Genomic DNA, 16,228 nt, shown 5'->3' with positions numbered 1-16,228 from the left:
TATCAAACACCCTCTTTTAAAAATCAGGACAAATTAAGACCTATATGGAAAGCCTAATCATGAATAACATGCCATTTCATTGGGTGGTAAAGTCAGGTGGGTATAGGAAATGTTTCTGGCTAAGGTGGCTTCCTAAGAATAAAGACCTGACTTGCTCATTAACTCAGACATTCTAAATGGGAAGCAGCCTTGTGCACCAGCAGATGCTTGGCCATGTCTGGAGCCATTTGTGACCGCTCCAAGTACAGGATGGGAAATGAGCTACCACCAAGACGTAGATGTCAAGAATGCCCCGTGAGGCACAGACAGTGCTGTTCAATGGTCCGGTCCAAAATGTCAAACATCAAGGTTGAAAAACCGCACCCTAACAAGTAACCAACGCTGTACAGTGACCCGACGCGCGCAGGCTCTGAGGCAGTGAGCTGCTCTCGTGATTATGGATGAAGACGGTTAAGTCATACCAACACAGCTTCAGTAGGCACATGGGCTTTTCACTTCTAGTATGATCTGGGTTAGCGGGCACAGCAGTTCCGGGGACTTAAGCAACGTGGGCTGAGGAATGAACACGTCAAGGGATGTGCATGTATCATAAACTTCCCTCTGCAGAGATGAGATCAATTTAAAAAAAGGTAACTCTTCCACAAGACAAGGAAGGCACCTCACCAGCACACGCTCATTTAGGCAGAGTGGAGAGACAATAACGCATCCATGGTCCCTGCGCTGTCCCCTGCAGAAAGTGACCAGTCCCTGGCAGTCAGAGACATGAACACCCCAGAAGCTCTGAACAGTATGTGCCAGTCTCTAGTGAGTACACCAGTCTGGGGATGAGTGTGGCCTCTGCTCTTGCAGCCCCCTCCAACAGAGACAAACAATGCTACAGACCTGGGAGGATCCCTGAAATTCCCTGAGGCCACTTCCACAAGCCCCAGGGTCTGTGAGGTCAAAGGTGGTATCTTTTTACACTGAGAGTCTTAAGTACTCTCCATGTAACCTTCGCTCCCCACCACCTCAGTGGTAAAAAGCCATCAATAAGTCCTGCTTTGCTTTTCTGGGATATAAAGTGGAAAGTTGGTAGTAAGGGAAAATAATAATGTCTTTTTGCTTCAAATGGTGTCTGTATGAAATCCCGGCTGAACACGTAACAGTGTCTTCAACCAATATTACAACAAAAACAACCATCACCACGACGGCACACTGAGAATTAATTATGATGCTTAGTACACGCAGTACTGTAGCACTGTGCAATTAGCACACACAGGAGTGCAACAAAGGACTCTCAGGCCCTCAGAAACAGGTGCTGTATGAATACGAGTTTCTAATGTGGATTTTGAAGTCTTTGTAGGCGTGTTAAGTTCCAGCTCATGGTGGATGAATAGGAAGGAAATGAAATGATAAACCTTCCTAGATCATATTCATAGCATTTACATCTATGCAAAAGGTTCTATCCTTCAACCAGTTAAAGTGTCGTAGAAAACATTGCATAGACTAGAAGGATACTCATCACGCTGAGAACTACAGGACATGGAGATCCCTAACGATGTCCTCACATGCATCTGAAAGTTATCTCTCACCTGCTCTTCATTATATTCTTATTGAAAACGTAAAATTTAATTAGTACTACCACCCGTAATGTCCATCACACTGTCAAAGAGGAAGAAAGATTTATATAAAAAATAAAAAGTGTGTCAGGAAGATTTAAAGTAAGACCGCGTGGAGTCTTAAATTTAGTATAGATAAGACATATAAGCCCAAAACACTTTAATGAAAGTATTTGCAACTGAATTACTGTTCTGTATGCATACAAGCCATCAAAATTGTGTCTCAGTGTCCCCTCTGGCCCCCTTCAATGTCACAGAATAAACTTCCCTCCCAGAGAACCCATCGTTTGAAGAGTTTGAAGAGTGCCTGTGTAGGAGGAAGGGGCTTATTTTATTTAAAAAACAGACACAGATCCTTCAGAGTCCTGTGGCATTCATATATATTTTAACATCAACAGAAAACTCAAAGAAAGGCAGCTCTCCTGAATCTGTGTGGAGGCAGCCTGTTCACCATTCTCTGCCGCTCTGGAATACTAGTGGGGAAAGTCTGGGAAGCACTCGAATGCTAATTTTACAAAAATAAAAATAAATTGGGGAAGGCCCCACACAACCAGAGCCAGCTCAGAGACCAGGGGAGATGCGTCTCCATGCAAACAAGCGTTGTCTCTTCTCTTTTCTCCACTTTGGACAAAGGCAGACACTTTGGAGAAGAGGATGAAAAAAGTGGAACAAGACGTTTAGGGGTGTGGATTGGAAAAACCTCTCTCCCCTGGAGGACATGGCTCGATGCTGGCATATTAAGGGAAGTGCAAACACAATAATTAACAAGGAATCCCGTGGCTTCAACACACCGGAAAGGGTGTTGCTCCTGAGGGGACCCGGGAAATAAGAAGAATAAATTAGAGTAGGCTGGGTGACACTGAAGAGCTCCTGGGGGCTGTGGAGGGGCAGCAGAGTTAATCAGGTTTGACACACACCTTAGGAAGCTGGGGAAGCGGTGAGCACCCTTCCTGTTTCTGAATCCACAGTAATGAACTCCACACTGAACAGACACCCACTTATTTATTTTCTGCTCAGATTGCAGAATCAAGCTTCCTAGCTTCCTGCGTTTCTCTGCTGTCTGGAAACACGCCTGTTTCCCATCAGAGTAACACATGTCAATCACCATCAGGCCTGCGACGACTCTCTTCCCCATGTGTAATTCTAACAATCAGCGAGCTTCAGGCCGATCCCCAGCCTCGGGTATGAGCATTTTCTAGGGCGCACTTTGGTAGAAGCTCTCCGCCCTCTGAGCATTTCCCTTGATTACAAAGCCTCTTTTCAGAAGCCCTATAATTCTCCCAAGAGTTGAAGTAATTGGTAAAAATTAGAGCTGAAGGGACATGGAGTCCACTTAGAGGGGGCACTTGCAGCTATAATTTTTAGAAAAAATTTTTCCTTTTAGTTCCAATATAATTCTGCACTTTTCCAATTCTGCCCTTTTCAAATGCCAAAGAAAATGTTCCTGTTATCTTGTGGGCCATGGAAAAGGCAGCGTAATGCATTCATGCTCCATTTAAGGTCTACAAAGAGTTCCCTTCCTGCGAAGGGCGTCCTTTAGACCCCTCTTTAACAACTGAAAAATAATACACAAATGCTCCTGTTGCAAATCACTGTTACTCCTGCCTGCGAGGAAAGGTGTGTGTGTGTGTGCGCACACACCTGTGTGTGTGTGCCTGTGTATGTGCCTGTGTGTGTGTGCGCCTGTGTGTGAATGCCTGTGAGTGCCTGTGTATGTGTGTGTGTGTATGTGTGTGCCTGTGTATGTGCCTCTGTGTGTGTGCGCCTGTGTGTGTGCCTCTGTGTGTGCGCCTCTGTGTGAGTGCCTGTGTATGTGTGTGTGTACCTGTGCGTGCGCCTGTGTGTGTGCACCTGTGTGTGTGTGTGCCTGTGTGTGTGCGCGTGTGTGTGCACGTGCGCGTGTATACATTGTTACCTTCAGTTCATGCTAGGTAGCTGTATTATCAAGATGTCCTCTCACTTTGGTAAATAATAATCCAGATACAGAGCAATTGGTAATTGATTTATTATTTTTTTTAGTGAGTAACGGTAGCTAAACTCCAAGGCATGACTCTAATATTGGAATCTTTTTAAAAATTGATTATTATTTATCTATTTTGTGTACTGAGTGTTTTTTGTACGTATATGAGTGCCCCGTGCAGGAGAGGGTGATGGGTCTCCTGGAATTAGAGTTAGAGATGGTTTTGAGCTGACATGATGGGAAAGGCTGGGAAACAAACCTGGCTCTTCTCCGGGAGCAGCGAGGGCTTTTAATTGCCATCACTTTAGCCCCTGCTGTTCTTTAGAAAACAACAACCAAAAAGATTGACTTTAAATTGCATTTAATTGTATATGCACCTTACGCTACCGGACCCCTGCACCTGAGTTACGAGTGGTTGAAGGTTGCTCAAACGGGCGCTGGAACCTCTTGTGGGTCCTCTGGAAGAACAGCAAGCCATCCACTTAGCCGCTTGCCATCTCTCTAGCTCTGAAGGCAGAGTTTTATCAGATTCTATTTAATGAAAACTACTGAACGACGCTCCTGCCACTCAAAGAAGTGATGGACTCCAGGGATGGAGAACGATTCCGCGAGGAGGACGGGAGAAGCCAACGGGTAAAATAAAACCACTGAATTCCGAGAAATCCAAAGTCTACTGTGTGTGAACGAGAGAACGAGCCCCTATAAGGTCTACCTCAGTTAGGGTTTCTACTGCTAGGAAGAGACAGCATGGCTCAGCAACTCTTATGAAGGAAAACCTAACTGGGGCTGGCTTACAGTTTCACAGGATTAGTCCATTGTTGTCATGGCGGCATGCAAATAGCCATGGTGCCTGAAAAGGAACTGAGGGTTTCGCATCTTGATCTGCAGGCAGCAGGAGACTGTGCTACTCTGGGTGTAGCTTGAGCATATAAGATCTCAAAGCCCACCCTCACAGGGACACACTTTTTCCAACAAGGTCACACGTAACAGTGCCACTCCCTATGGGCCAAGCATTCAAACACATGAGTCTGTGGGGGCCATTCCCATTCAAACCACAAGGCACATGATCAGCATTGTACAGTAACAGCACAGAAATCTCTGTGGACACAAGACAGCAGCCAGAAGCATGTGTTAAGGCAACCCTGGGAAAAGAGGTTTTCACACAAAAATCCAAACTTCTGGATTTTCGTGGACATGTTAAGTATACAAGAGATGTTAATGACAGCACAGAGTAAGGGACTGGGTCTCTACTTCCCATAGAGTCCTCTTTCAGAGGAGCTCGCCCCTGTAGGCATCTGCATTAGCAAGTCTTGTCTTCGACAGACAGACAAAGGGACTCCAGAATTTTAGACTCTGCCCCAAGAGGAGAAACAAGGAGTAAGGAATTGAGTATTTATTGAGATTCTCTCCTGGAAGTTGAACAACAAAAAGCTAAAAAAGAACAGCCTTTCTCGGCGTCACTTGACACTGGGTGGTGGGACTGGTTCATCAGGAATCTGTGCTGTTTGTAAGGACTTGGGAGGACAGCTTGAAGTGGGGTCTGAGAGGAAAAAATGTCTCAGATTCCACCATACGGTTGATACAGAATAAAACCACTTCTTGTCCATCTCAGCAGTCAACTACATCTTGTCCAAAGGATCATTGGGAGTACTCTGGCAGAGTGAGGGCATGGCAGCCTCAGCTGGGCCAGCGATGGAGCAGGGTCCAGTCAGCTCTGGTCCCCAGCCTCTTCTCCATGGTCAACACTCTGCTTTCTCAGGCTTCAGGCTGTCCTGAGATAGAATCCTTTCCTGGAAGCTCCTATCCCCTGTGGCCTTCCCTGTTCAAATCTATCCATCTCTTCAGATACAGAGCTAAGGGAGAGGTAGACCTCCATTTCAAAGTGGCTCCCCGACGGACAAACTCCTGCTAAAGACGCAAACCAAGACGCAAACCTGACAGTTTGCCAACACCACAGTTGTACATACAGTTTAGAGCCCACGCAAGGTACGTTTCTTAAGACCTAGTTGGAACCCCAGTAAAATTATACAACACGCATTTATCTTCAAGATTCAATTTCTAAGGATGTTTGTTACATAAAACCATGTTAATTATCTTAGTCATCAGGCAGATGGGCCACAGAACGGTCCTGAAAGGAAGAAGGGAGTTCCCACAGATGCCTTTCTACTGACAAGCACTGCACCATCCCAGAGAGGACTGCACTGTCAAACCAAACCAGCTTAGGTTTCCCAAAGGCTTCACCACAGGGGAACTGTGGTCCAGTGTAGTCTGGAAGGAAAGCACAGTGGCCACGTAGACGCACTTGGCAGTAACCGTGCTTTACGGAAACGTGAAAGACTTACCCATGTTGACTAGATGCCATGTTTGTGTTGTCTGCCTCAGCTCTAGCTCTCCTCTGAGCTTCATAACCCGAGGCCAAAAGGCAGCCCCCTACCAAATAAATGCCCAGTTCCCGTTCCCCGCCAGAATCCTGAACCCAAGTAGCTTCAACCCATCAGCGAGGAAAACCCCATCGATACCATGAGCTAGCTCAAAATCATTTCTGCTTATGAACTAAATAACGGAGTGGCTGGGAACCAGAGCGGTACAGTGCATCTCCCCACCCACGTGAAACTTAAACAACCAGTGCCTCTTAGCCTTGAAGTTTTAAGACCTTTGGCAACTCGCTCTAAGGAAAACTGCACAGAAAACAATAATAAAGGGGGCTGGAGGGATGGCTCAGCGGTTAAGAGCGTTGACTGCTCTTCCAGAGGTCCTGAGTTCAAATCCCAGCAACCACATGGTGGCTCACAACCATCTGCAATGGGATCTGATGCCCTCTTCTGGTGTGTCTAAAACAGTGTACTCACATAGGCAGGCAGGCAGGCAGGCAGACAGGCAGACAGGCAGACAGGCAGACAGGCAGACAGACAGACAGACAGATAAAAGGTAACTTCACTACACTTAGAATTCAGATAACTATATTGTGTGTTACAAAAGGAAACACTAACTGGTCTTCAGGAAGAATTAAGGAAGGGGGTGCATTCTTCTCTCTGATTCAAGATCGCATGTTCAGCTGTCCGTGCTGGAAATACTTGCCCAGGTACAGCCGTGACTGGACTCACTCCACTCAGCTCACGAACAATCCGCACAGGTACGCAGTGTGAGCTGCCATCTTGAATCGGAATGGCAGTGAACATGAGCTTCAAGAGAAAATTCTGAAAATGATTTTGTGGATTTCGAGTGAAATCTGTCAAATGGTGGGGTTCGAGGACACTGTCACTGAGCTGAGCTCTGCCTTTAGGGGGGCTTGGTAATGATTTTAGCTTATTAATTTGTTCTCCAGTTACCCGATCGGTACTACAGAGCATTTATTTCCACATGAGACTTGAATAAACTCTTCCTGCCTGGTGCTCAGTAGTCCCATGTTCTCCACGTGACATCCGGGGCCCAGCAGGAGGGCCCAGCAGGTAAAGGCTGTCGAGTTTGAATCCTAGGACCCACACAACTGAAGGAGAGATCCAAATCCCTCAAACGGTCTTCTCCCCTCCATACACAGACGTGCACTCAAAATAATGAAGATAAAAATCATTTTAAATCTACGGAAATAAGGCCCGGGTTAGAATAGTTTCTCTTTTAGCAGGAGGGTGACAAGAGAGAAGTGTCACGAGAATTTTATCAACCAGACTGCTGGTCCCTGGGAAGCACATGCTTTATCTAGCTAAGCTCTCTACTTTCCTACCAGGGAAACGATGGCTTAGGAAGACCTGGGACCCCTGTTTTATCCTGCTTGGCAGGTGATCTGTTTACAAACTCAGAGGTTTGTGGCAACCCTGCTGGGCCCACCTCCTCACATCTTTTTCCTAACAGTTTAGATAGTCATTAGCATCTTTTAGCAATAAACTACTTTTTAAACTGAGGTGTGCATTTTTTGAAAAAAAAAGAAACCAAACATAACAAACCATAATGCCACTGTAAACTTACTAAGAATACTGCACAGTGGGTAGGTAGCTTTATTTGTGACGTCTGTTTGTCCCAATGGCCTAAACGTAAACAAGTCTACGGTGACCTTACAACCTTAGTAGGTATCTGTAGGTGGATAGGTGGATGGTGAATATAAATTGAATCAAGTTGTTTTTTCTCTTTATATCATTGCATACCCCAAAGTCCACTTGGTTGCCCAAAACTTTGTGTAGCCATTTTTCTGTGGTGGTGCTAACCAGTACACTTCATTTGCACAGCCAGTGAAGTACATAGATTATTTTGCTAAATCTCCTTCAATGTGCCTACTTGGGAAATATTAACTTGGTACTCGCTCCCTTTTCCAGAGCTAAATGATTTCACTTAACAGTATTTATGGCTGTCAGACACTGGCAGTCTTTGCTAAAAGTGTTGCTTCATCTGTCCTTATTAAAAATTAACCACTTAAGCTTTCTTCTGTTTTTACTTCTTCAACTATCCGCTGATAGGGCTTCGGGACCTTCTGCTTGCTTGCAGTTGTATGGAGGTGGCTGGTTCCTGATGCAGAAACAAGTTATTGCGCTGGCCAGGAGAGGAGAGCACCTCTAAGAGTATTTCTTGTAAGACCCTGCGTTAGCTGTCAGCCTCCCTGCTCCTGTCAGCCTACCCTGCTCAACGGCATTCAGGATGAAACTGGGAGATCCACTGGCCATGTTTCCTTCGGTGCGGTATCAGATTTTTGCAGCTTTCTTTAAAAAAGTCAGTTCCAAGGACTCGTCATAGTTCATGGAGGCAGCTGTTTGTCTGCCAGGAGATGGAGAGAACCAGAGCCAGCGATTCAGTACACTGCACATCCTGGGTCAGAGAGTGACTCCAGCCAAGGAGGCTGTCATCTCTTCCATGGAAAACCCTCCCACACACCAATGCCTTGACCTTAGAAACCTGATTTTCTTTTCCCTGTCTAACCTCCCGTGTAGCCCCTGGCTCTCCTGGCTGCCATGTAAGGGACTGAACCGTGGCATCCTCACCCAGCTCACCTGATCATATGACCGAACGTGCCTTGCAGACTGTGTTATAAACCTCTCACTGTGCCAATTATTCAACAGCAGGCTCAGAAAATCCCACTGACGCTCCCTGACACTACCCCACTTCCAGGGACCACATGCAACCTGGGACATGGGCCCTCCAGCCAGGAGCCTTGGGCCCTTCTTTACTTTTCTCTGTACCCAAAGCTGTCCCAGAAAGAAGAGCAGAAAACCCTAACAGTTGGGTGACAGATAAGAATGAGTCAGATCTTCTCCACCCTTGGTACTCAGTGTGATCTCAGCGTGGTATGAGCATCACTTGGGACCACATGGGAGGTGCAGCATCCAGGCCTGACTACAGACCTGCTGGCCTAGAATTTCTGTAACAGCATCACCATGAGATCTGCAGACAAATTAGTTTGAGGGTGCTACTCTGGGTGCAGGCAGAAGAAGAGGCATATCTCCATGTGTGTCAGTGTGTTTATAATATATATACTTCATCAAACTCTGGTGTTACCACCACCTCCCACAGCAGAACACACAGAGGATAGCCCTGAAATCTGATGCCAGGGAGCTTGTCTCCTCTAAACACCAAGACAAAAGACCAGCATAATAAACAGTTTCACTGGTACCTTGGGTTGTGCCTCATGTAACATATATATCACATAGTGAGCCTGTTTTGTTTTATTTCCTTTCAAAGTAATAATGATTTCCCCCGATGACTGTTGGATAAAAAGGTAGCAGAGTGGGAAATGAAAGGACCTCCTCTAAGATCCTCTGAGGCAAGAACACAGGCATGATTTACTAGTGTGATGGGGCAAAGGTTCCTCCATCTTGCCTCAGCTGACGCCATCTTTGATTAACCTGAAACTGAGCCCTCCTTTCTCTATGCCTGCTGAGAAAGTTCTAGAACCCCGGGGTTGAAATGCCCCAGCTAACTGCACGGTTTTGGCTTCTGGTAAGCTGCTTGCTTGCTTTACTGCCCCCTGCAACTGCCAACCAGGATGCAGTTTTCCTGCGGCTTTGCCTTGAAAAGCTCCTTGTAAAATGCACTCAAGGCTGCTCTGTGAGAAGAGTTTCTTTTCAGGCATTTGCTGGTAGCTTAATACAGACTCCCAATGTGAACTTTGGTCATGCTGCATGGTGACTGAGTCTTTACTCTGAAAAACCAGGAACAAATCAGGATTCCTATTTCATGAGCCAATGATGCAGACGAAATTACAGTTATCACACGTGACACACAACGAATGCTCAGTTAACACAAGTTGTTGCCATTATGTGCGTTGTCTGTGTGAATTCATGCCACCATGGACCCCAGAATAATTTCCTCATGTGATTATATCAGATATTGATCCATGGCTGACAGAAACCATTAAGTGTAGAAAGCAGACACCACAAAGTGTCATCGCACAAACAACACAATGACCCAGGACTGTCACAACGAACATCACCTCAGGGCCCAGAACCTGGTAAGCCACTGTGAGATGAAAAGAAGCCTATCTTGGCATGTCACCTCACACCCCACAGGTGTCCTTTGTGAATATACTAGGTCAGTGTAGTGTCTACTGCAAAGACTTTTACAAAGATGAACATACTTACCCTTTTCTTTAAAACATAAGCCTTGCTGTCTACTTTTTTTTTTTTAAACTAGATAGCTAGCCAGAGGGTAAATCCATTTTCCATTCTCAGACTCAGTTTATTTACTTACATATTCATTAAGCTGGAGTCTCATGTAACATAGACTAGCCTGGGACTCACTGTGTAGTTGAGGCTAGACCTTCAACTCCTGATGTTTCTGCTTTCATCTTCTAAGTGACGGGATCCCAGGTCTAGGCCACCATGCCCAGCTTTAAAGTTTACTATAAGAGCAGCTAGGCGTATTGTACTTTCTGCTTTTATCATTATTTTTTAATATTGCTCTTTTTAAAAGACTAAGCTCACCTCTTTACCCACGAAGGCATAAGACGCCAATGTAACACTCAACTGGACAAGCCAGACTGAAAAACACACTCAAACCATCTATCTTAAAAGTATTAAAATCAAGACCAGCTCAATGAGACTACTGGGGGTGTGGTGGAGGGTGGGGGTGGGAGACAGGATGTGGGGGTGGAAGACAGGAAGTGGGGGTGGGAGAGAGGAGGTGGGGTGGAAGTTGGAGGATGGGGGTGGAGACAGGAGGTGGGTGGGAGAGAGGAGGTAGGAGTGGGAGATAGGAGGTGGAGGTGGGAGAGAGGAGGTAGGGGTGGAAGATAGGAAGTGATGGGGGGAGAGAGGAGGTAGGGGTGGGAGATAGGAGGTGAAGGTGGGAGATAGGAGGTGGAGGTGGGAGAGAGGAGGTAGGGGTGGGAGATAGGAAGTGAGGGGAGGAGACAGGAGGTTGGGGGTGGGAGACAGGAGGTTGGGGTGGGAGACAGGAGGTAGGGGTGAGAAGGCCTGTCCTTCAGAGGTAATTGGCAGAACATCTGGCAGACTCCACAATTTGTGAAGTATTTCTAAAGCCTCTAATAAAATGTTGTTTCCAGCCATGGATTTTCAGATTAATGGCTTTATTATATTTTTACTTGCTGTGTGATTCTGGAAGCACGCTTCTGCAGAGAAGACATCGTTCTAGCTGAGTTTTGCCCATAAATTAAAAGGGGGAGGGGCATGAGCTTGAATTCTACTTGCAGTCAGATGTGGCGTTTGTTTCCAGCCGCAGGACACCACAGAACAATCTTGTCTTTTTTGGCTTCCTTGTCAGAAGGCAGGGCCTTAGGGACAGCTTACAATACCATCCATCCTCCCTCCCCACTCTGCCTCTGTCTCCACATGACACGATGCTAATGAGTCTGGGTCCCTTACCTGCTGGTTTTCTTGACCAGGATGGCCCTGAAGATGTGCTCCAGGGGTATCTTCTCTTGCCTGCGCGTCGGCTGCACAAACGGGTGCAGGGCGGCCAGCGAGAAGCCCTGCTGGTACAGCTCCAGCAGCTGGTCAGGCAGATCCCGCAGAGAAGCTAACCTTGTGGCTGAGGATCTCGGCAGCTCCGCTGGGAACGGGGAGAAAAGGAGCTAATCAGAGACCCACCGCCACGGAACTCCACACCATAACCATAACCTCTCCCCGGGGCCTGGGGAGCACCTTCTGGGTCACTCCTTTCCAGGCAAGCCTTCCACAGATTTTATACGCAGCTCTTCTCCCACTGCATCAAAAGACATCAATAATGGAGAGACAAGGGAAAAGCTCTCTACCTACTGAGCTTCCTCTCCAGTCCACCTGTTAACATGAGCAGGCTAGACAAGGTCTGAAATCTGTGTGCAGCGGAAAGTCTAAATCGAAGCCCTCAGCCTTTTCCCTAGAGGGAATAAGTGTGATCTATTTTTAGATATGAATTGACGATTGCTAATTCATCCATGACAGGCCTGCCTATCTATCCACTTTTATATAAATATCAGAATAACCTTATACACCTGTCCTGTGCTGCTTTATAGTGCCCCATAAGAAAAGGATATTGTTAAGGCTGGGCATGGTGTTCACACTTGGTTTGGTCAGGACTCACTCTGTAGACCAGGCTAGCCTCCAACACTCAGTGATCCCCCTGCCTCAGGTTCCTGGGTGCACAGAGCAGTTCCTGCTTTGTTTTTTGTAGATCTGTGTTGCAAAGGTTATAAAACCTTTTGTTTCTACATGGCTGTAGTAAGAAATACATTCCTATATGACTTCACACGCACACATATATAACACATTCAGAAAACACATTTGTAAAGCGGGTTCCACGGCGCATGCCTGTCATCCCTGCACCATGGAAGCTGAGCAGAGGAGTTGCGAATCCAAGGTGAGTACGGGGTACATAATGAGACCACAGCGCAAGACGAACAAGCCAAAGGCATGGCTGGCTGTGATACAGACTGTGATGAGCTCAGATGTCACCAGACTTCATTCATAAAGAGGTAAAGATTTACTTCTCCATAGAAAGCCTCTCTTCCTGTGCCCTGGATAATCTCAGAGAAGAAAAGGAAAGAGGAAACGATCCCTGTGAGATGCGATATATACTTCCTATGCGACCTGTAATAGCGGAAGCTATTAATAAACCTTCCTTATTTAAATTGTGCACATGAGCTGTGGGAACTCAGCCCGGTGTTTATTGGATCACTGACCAATGTTCCACCTGATCCACAGGACCTATTATATATGAGAGAATTTAGTTTGTGATGATAGGAGTGTCTCTCATTAATCCATTACTTGCCTGTTGACGTCGCAAAAGTGGAGTTTGCATGTGTGACGACAGCAGAAAGGCACTGGACCGTGCGACAACTTTTCTGTTAATGCTTTATATCACATTTTTTACGTGTGAATCTTACATATATTTCATATTTACCTTGCAAAGCGTACACTATGAGTTCAACCCCCCCTGAAAGTTACCTGTTTTTTCTTATTGATTTGAGAAGTGACTTTTCTCGTGAATGAATATATTTGTGACCGCAATAAATTAACTTATTTGCGTTACACTATCTTTCATCACGTTAGTTTTGTAAGTATGTTTTGGGTTTGTTTCCTGAAATTTTTGTCTCCCTGTTTAACCTCTAAACCTTCTTTACTTTCTTTTTCAAAATCGTTTTTTTTAAACCAACTAATCAAATCCCCCTTTCATTCCCTTAAAAGTGTTAATATTTTTATTGAATCATATTCAAACTGAAGCTTGACCAGGAGCATTAAAACCGAGCCTTTCCCACCATGCTGGTGTCCGCAAACACCGTTTGGATTTACTTGAGTTGTCCTTTTGGTCCCTCTGGAGCATATTAAAATTCTGTCACGTGGCTATTATATATTTATCAAGTTTATTCCTAGTCACTTTATAATGTCGCTTCTATTACAGTAACAGATTCTCTGGCTTCAGGCCCATAATGTCCCTGCTGGGGAATCAGACAGACTCTTGTCACTGCTGATGGAGGGGATCCCTCTGAGGGCAGGTAAGGTGCCTCGATCCCCCAGTGCATGGACTCTGCCCAGGGTCGCCATCATTTGGAGCAGTCCTAGTGGACACACAGAAAGAGCACATGCGTCACAGGGATGCAGCGGTGCCAAGGCCGACGTCAAGTCATCCCAGAAGCAAGCGGCACAGAGCTACTGTCAATGGAGGGCCACCTCTCCCTGTAGGGGACTCTACACGGGTCCTGACGAGGCTACCCTGTAAGATACTGTCCTTGACTTTGCAGATTGCTCCTCAGGGACACCATGGACATCTCAAGTTCCTCCTCCCGCTGCACAGTGCCTCTAAGTCATGTCACTATAAACAGCATGCGCCCACCAGCGGCCCTGCTGCAATCCTGCTGTGGTGGCAGACTCCTCAGCTTCCTTTCTTGGTTCCTAATCTGCCATGACATACTTGGGCCTTGAGCAGCCCACAACAGTCAGTGCCTTCACCTCCTACTCAACTACTTAACAAGACGCCAACCTCAGACCGGAATAAACGGTTCAGGATATGAGCAGTCACTTGTAAGATGGGATGCATGTCTGGGTATTGATGTGGTACAGATAACAAATAACGATGTGTAAGAAACATATTTCCACCTTAGAAAATGCATATCACGACATGCAGAAATAAAGTGGGTACCATAGAGCTATTTAAAGTGCACAACTGAGGTTGGGAGTGGAACCCAGGTAAGCCCAGACGAACTGTCAGACCTGGCGATGGAATTATATAACAGTTCACATGCCGTGCTTTCTCCAGTCTATAAAGAATTCAACAATTCAATAAATAAAATGAGAAATATTGCAGGAAAGTAATGATTAAAAAGAGAATTTATGGACAAAGGCATTTCCAACAATGTCGTTCTGACAGCAAGAACCTGGAACATTGATTAAAGCTGAAAATCCTATCTTTGGAGCTTCTCCTCGAAGAAAAGTGTACAAAAAGGGCTTTGGCGAAAATAAACCTTCAGGCCCAACTGTTTCGAGCAGCAGGCTTTCTGTAAATGCATCAAAGATTTCAAACTCTTACTTGTATAATGAATGAATTCTTTACTAGGACTTTTGTGTTTACATGTATGTTTGTGCGTGGGTAGTGAGTACATGTCTGTGTGTGAGCATGTGTGTATGCACATGTGTACCTACAGAAGCTAGAGGTCACCCTTAGGTGTTCCTCAGGAGCCATTTTCTATGCTGTTGTTTTGGTTCCTGTTTTTTGGTTTTGAGACAAGGTTTCTCATCGGCCTGGGGATTCATTGGCTTTGAATCCAAGGCCCAAGTGCTCTTCCAGTCCCAGGCTTCACGGTAGCTGAGACGACTTGTGCAAGCCATCACTCTCAGCTCAATGACAGCATTCCATGTTTCTCATGAGCTGTTAGCTCTAGCCATGAGAACATAGTAAGGTTCTACATAGGCACCAGTCCGTCTGCCATCAAATGGTGGCTATAAGACTCAGTTGGGATGACAATGGTGTGTGTGTGTGTGTGTGTGTGTGTGTGTGTGTGTGTGTGTAATGTAATCAACACAGCCAAACAATCAGTCAGGATGGGTGGGGAGCTGGCAGATGGATACCATGTTGACCCTAAGGGGTCAGGGTCATTAGACTGTGCTCCCTCCCCACCCAGACCTTTATCCTTTATATTCCCGAAAATCAGTGCGCTATAAATATTAAGCAATCAACTGCCTAATACTTAAAAACTTCCTGAATAAAACACAGCACCCTTTATTTTTTTAATCTAATATTTGTTTGTCAAAAGTCAACCACTTTGTGACATCAATTTTTGGTAAGTGTAACATCAGAATAAGTTTAGCTTTGCCGCTAAAACAACAACAATAAAAACAAACAAAATAAACTCTCAACGGAAATACTGCAATAAAAAGGCTTATACTATAAGTATCATTAAAGATCTTTAGTTCGTGTTTCTATTTGAACCTTAACCCACAAATACAGAAGCAAAAGCTTAGTTCTTGTGTCTGAAGAGATGGCTTATTAAGCTGGCTTCTGAGGAGCCTACATTGCTCTAAGAGAGGAGCGGAGTTCAGTTCCCACACTGAAGTCTCACAACCTCCTGTAACTCAAGCTCGGGGATGTGCCACCACCCTCTATGGCTTTCATGGTTACCTGCACTTAAGGGCATATTCCCACACACCAACACTACAAGTGTAACCATCAAAATGAATAAAAAAAAAAAAAAAAAAAAAAACCAACCAGCCTGGTTCTTGTAGAGTTGTCAGCCCCTCAATGCTATGTCAATCTCTTAATATTACTACTAGAAAACTAAACTATGAAACGTAATACAAAACTATTGAATAGTATTAAAAATAAGGAAAGGTTGGTCTATCAACATATCGAATGATGGGATGTTCAGATGGAAACACTGATTATAGTTGTTGGCCTGTTCTACCCACCCAGTCAGAGAAATCGCCCTAGCATTCTGCTTTGTAATAACTGTCTGATTTCACTGCTGCTTATGTAACCTTGGGTAGATGACAGAAATCCCTCCCCATCTCTAGGGTCCTTTACTATGAAAGTGAGATCTTGGATACACATTTGGGTAAGGAATTTCCAACTCTAATGAAGCGATTTTATTATTTCAACTTGAAGACTTAGGAATCTATTTTCTAACTAAAAAGTAGCAAAGTATAGTAGGGTATATGTTTCAAAATGAATGGAAAGACCTTGATAAAGACAGAGCTGACACAGGAATAAGGAATGGCGCTACGCTGTGGGACAGCAAAGAGGCAGGACAGGGAGCCCA

At 45.3% G+C, this 16,228-nt stretch overlaps 1 protein-coding gene across 2 annotated transcripts in view; it reads right to left on the bottom strand.

Annotated features, from left to right (window-relative positions):
- Rftn1 (raftlin lipid raft linker 1) overlaps window positions 1-16,228 on the bottom strand; it is a 197,677-nt gene that overhangs the window by 97,440 nt on the left and 84,009 nt on the right. For both annotated transcript variants that reach the window (XM_063267578.1, NM_001135011.1), the window contains exon 3: window positions 11,364-11,550. In XM_063267578.1, the coding sequence (XP_063123648.1) occupies window positions 11,364-11,550 (187 nt within the window). The remainder of the gene's footprint in view (window positions 1-11,363; window positions 11,551-16,228) is intronic.

Source organism: Rattus norvegicus, chromosome 9 (assembly GCF_036323735.1).
Source record: "Rattus norvegicus strain BN/NHsdMcwi chromosome 9, GRCr8, whole genome shotgun sequence".
Classification (NCBI taxonomy): domain Eukaryota; kingdom Metazoa; phylum Chordata; class Mammalia; order Rodentia; family Muridae; genus Rattus; species Rattus norvegicus.
Note: the sequence above shows the minus strand (reverse complement) of the source record. Positions and strands in the feature narration are given on the sequence as shown.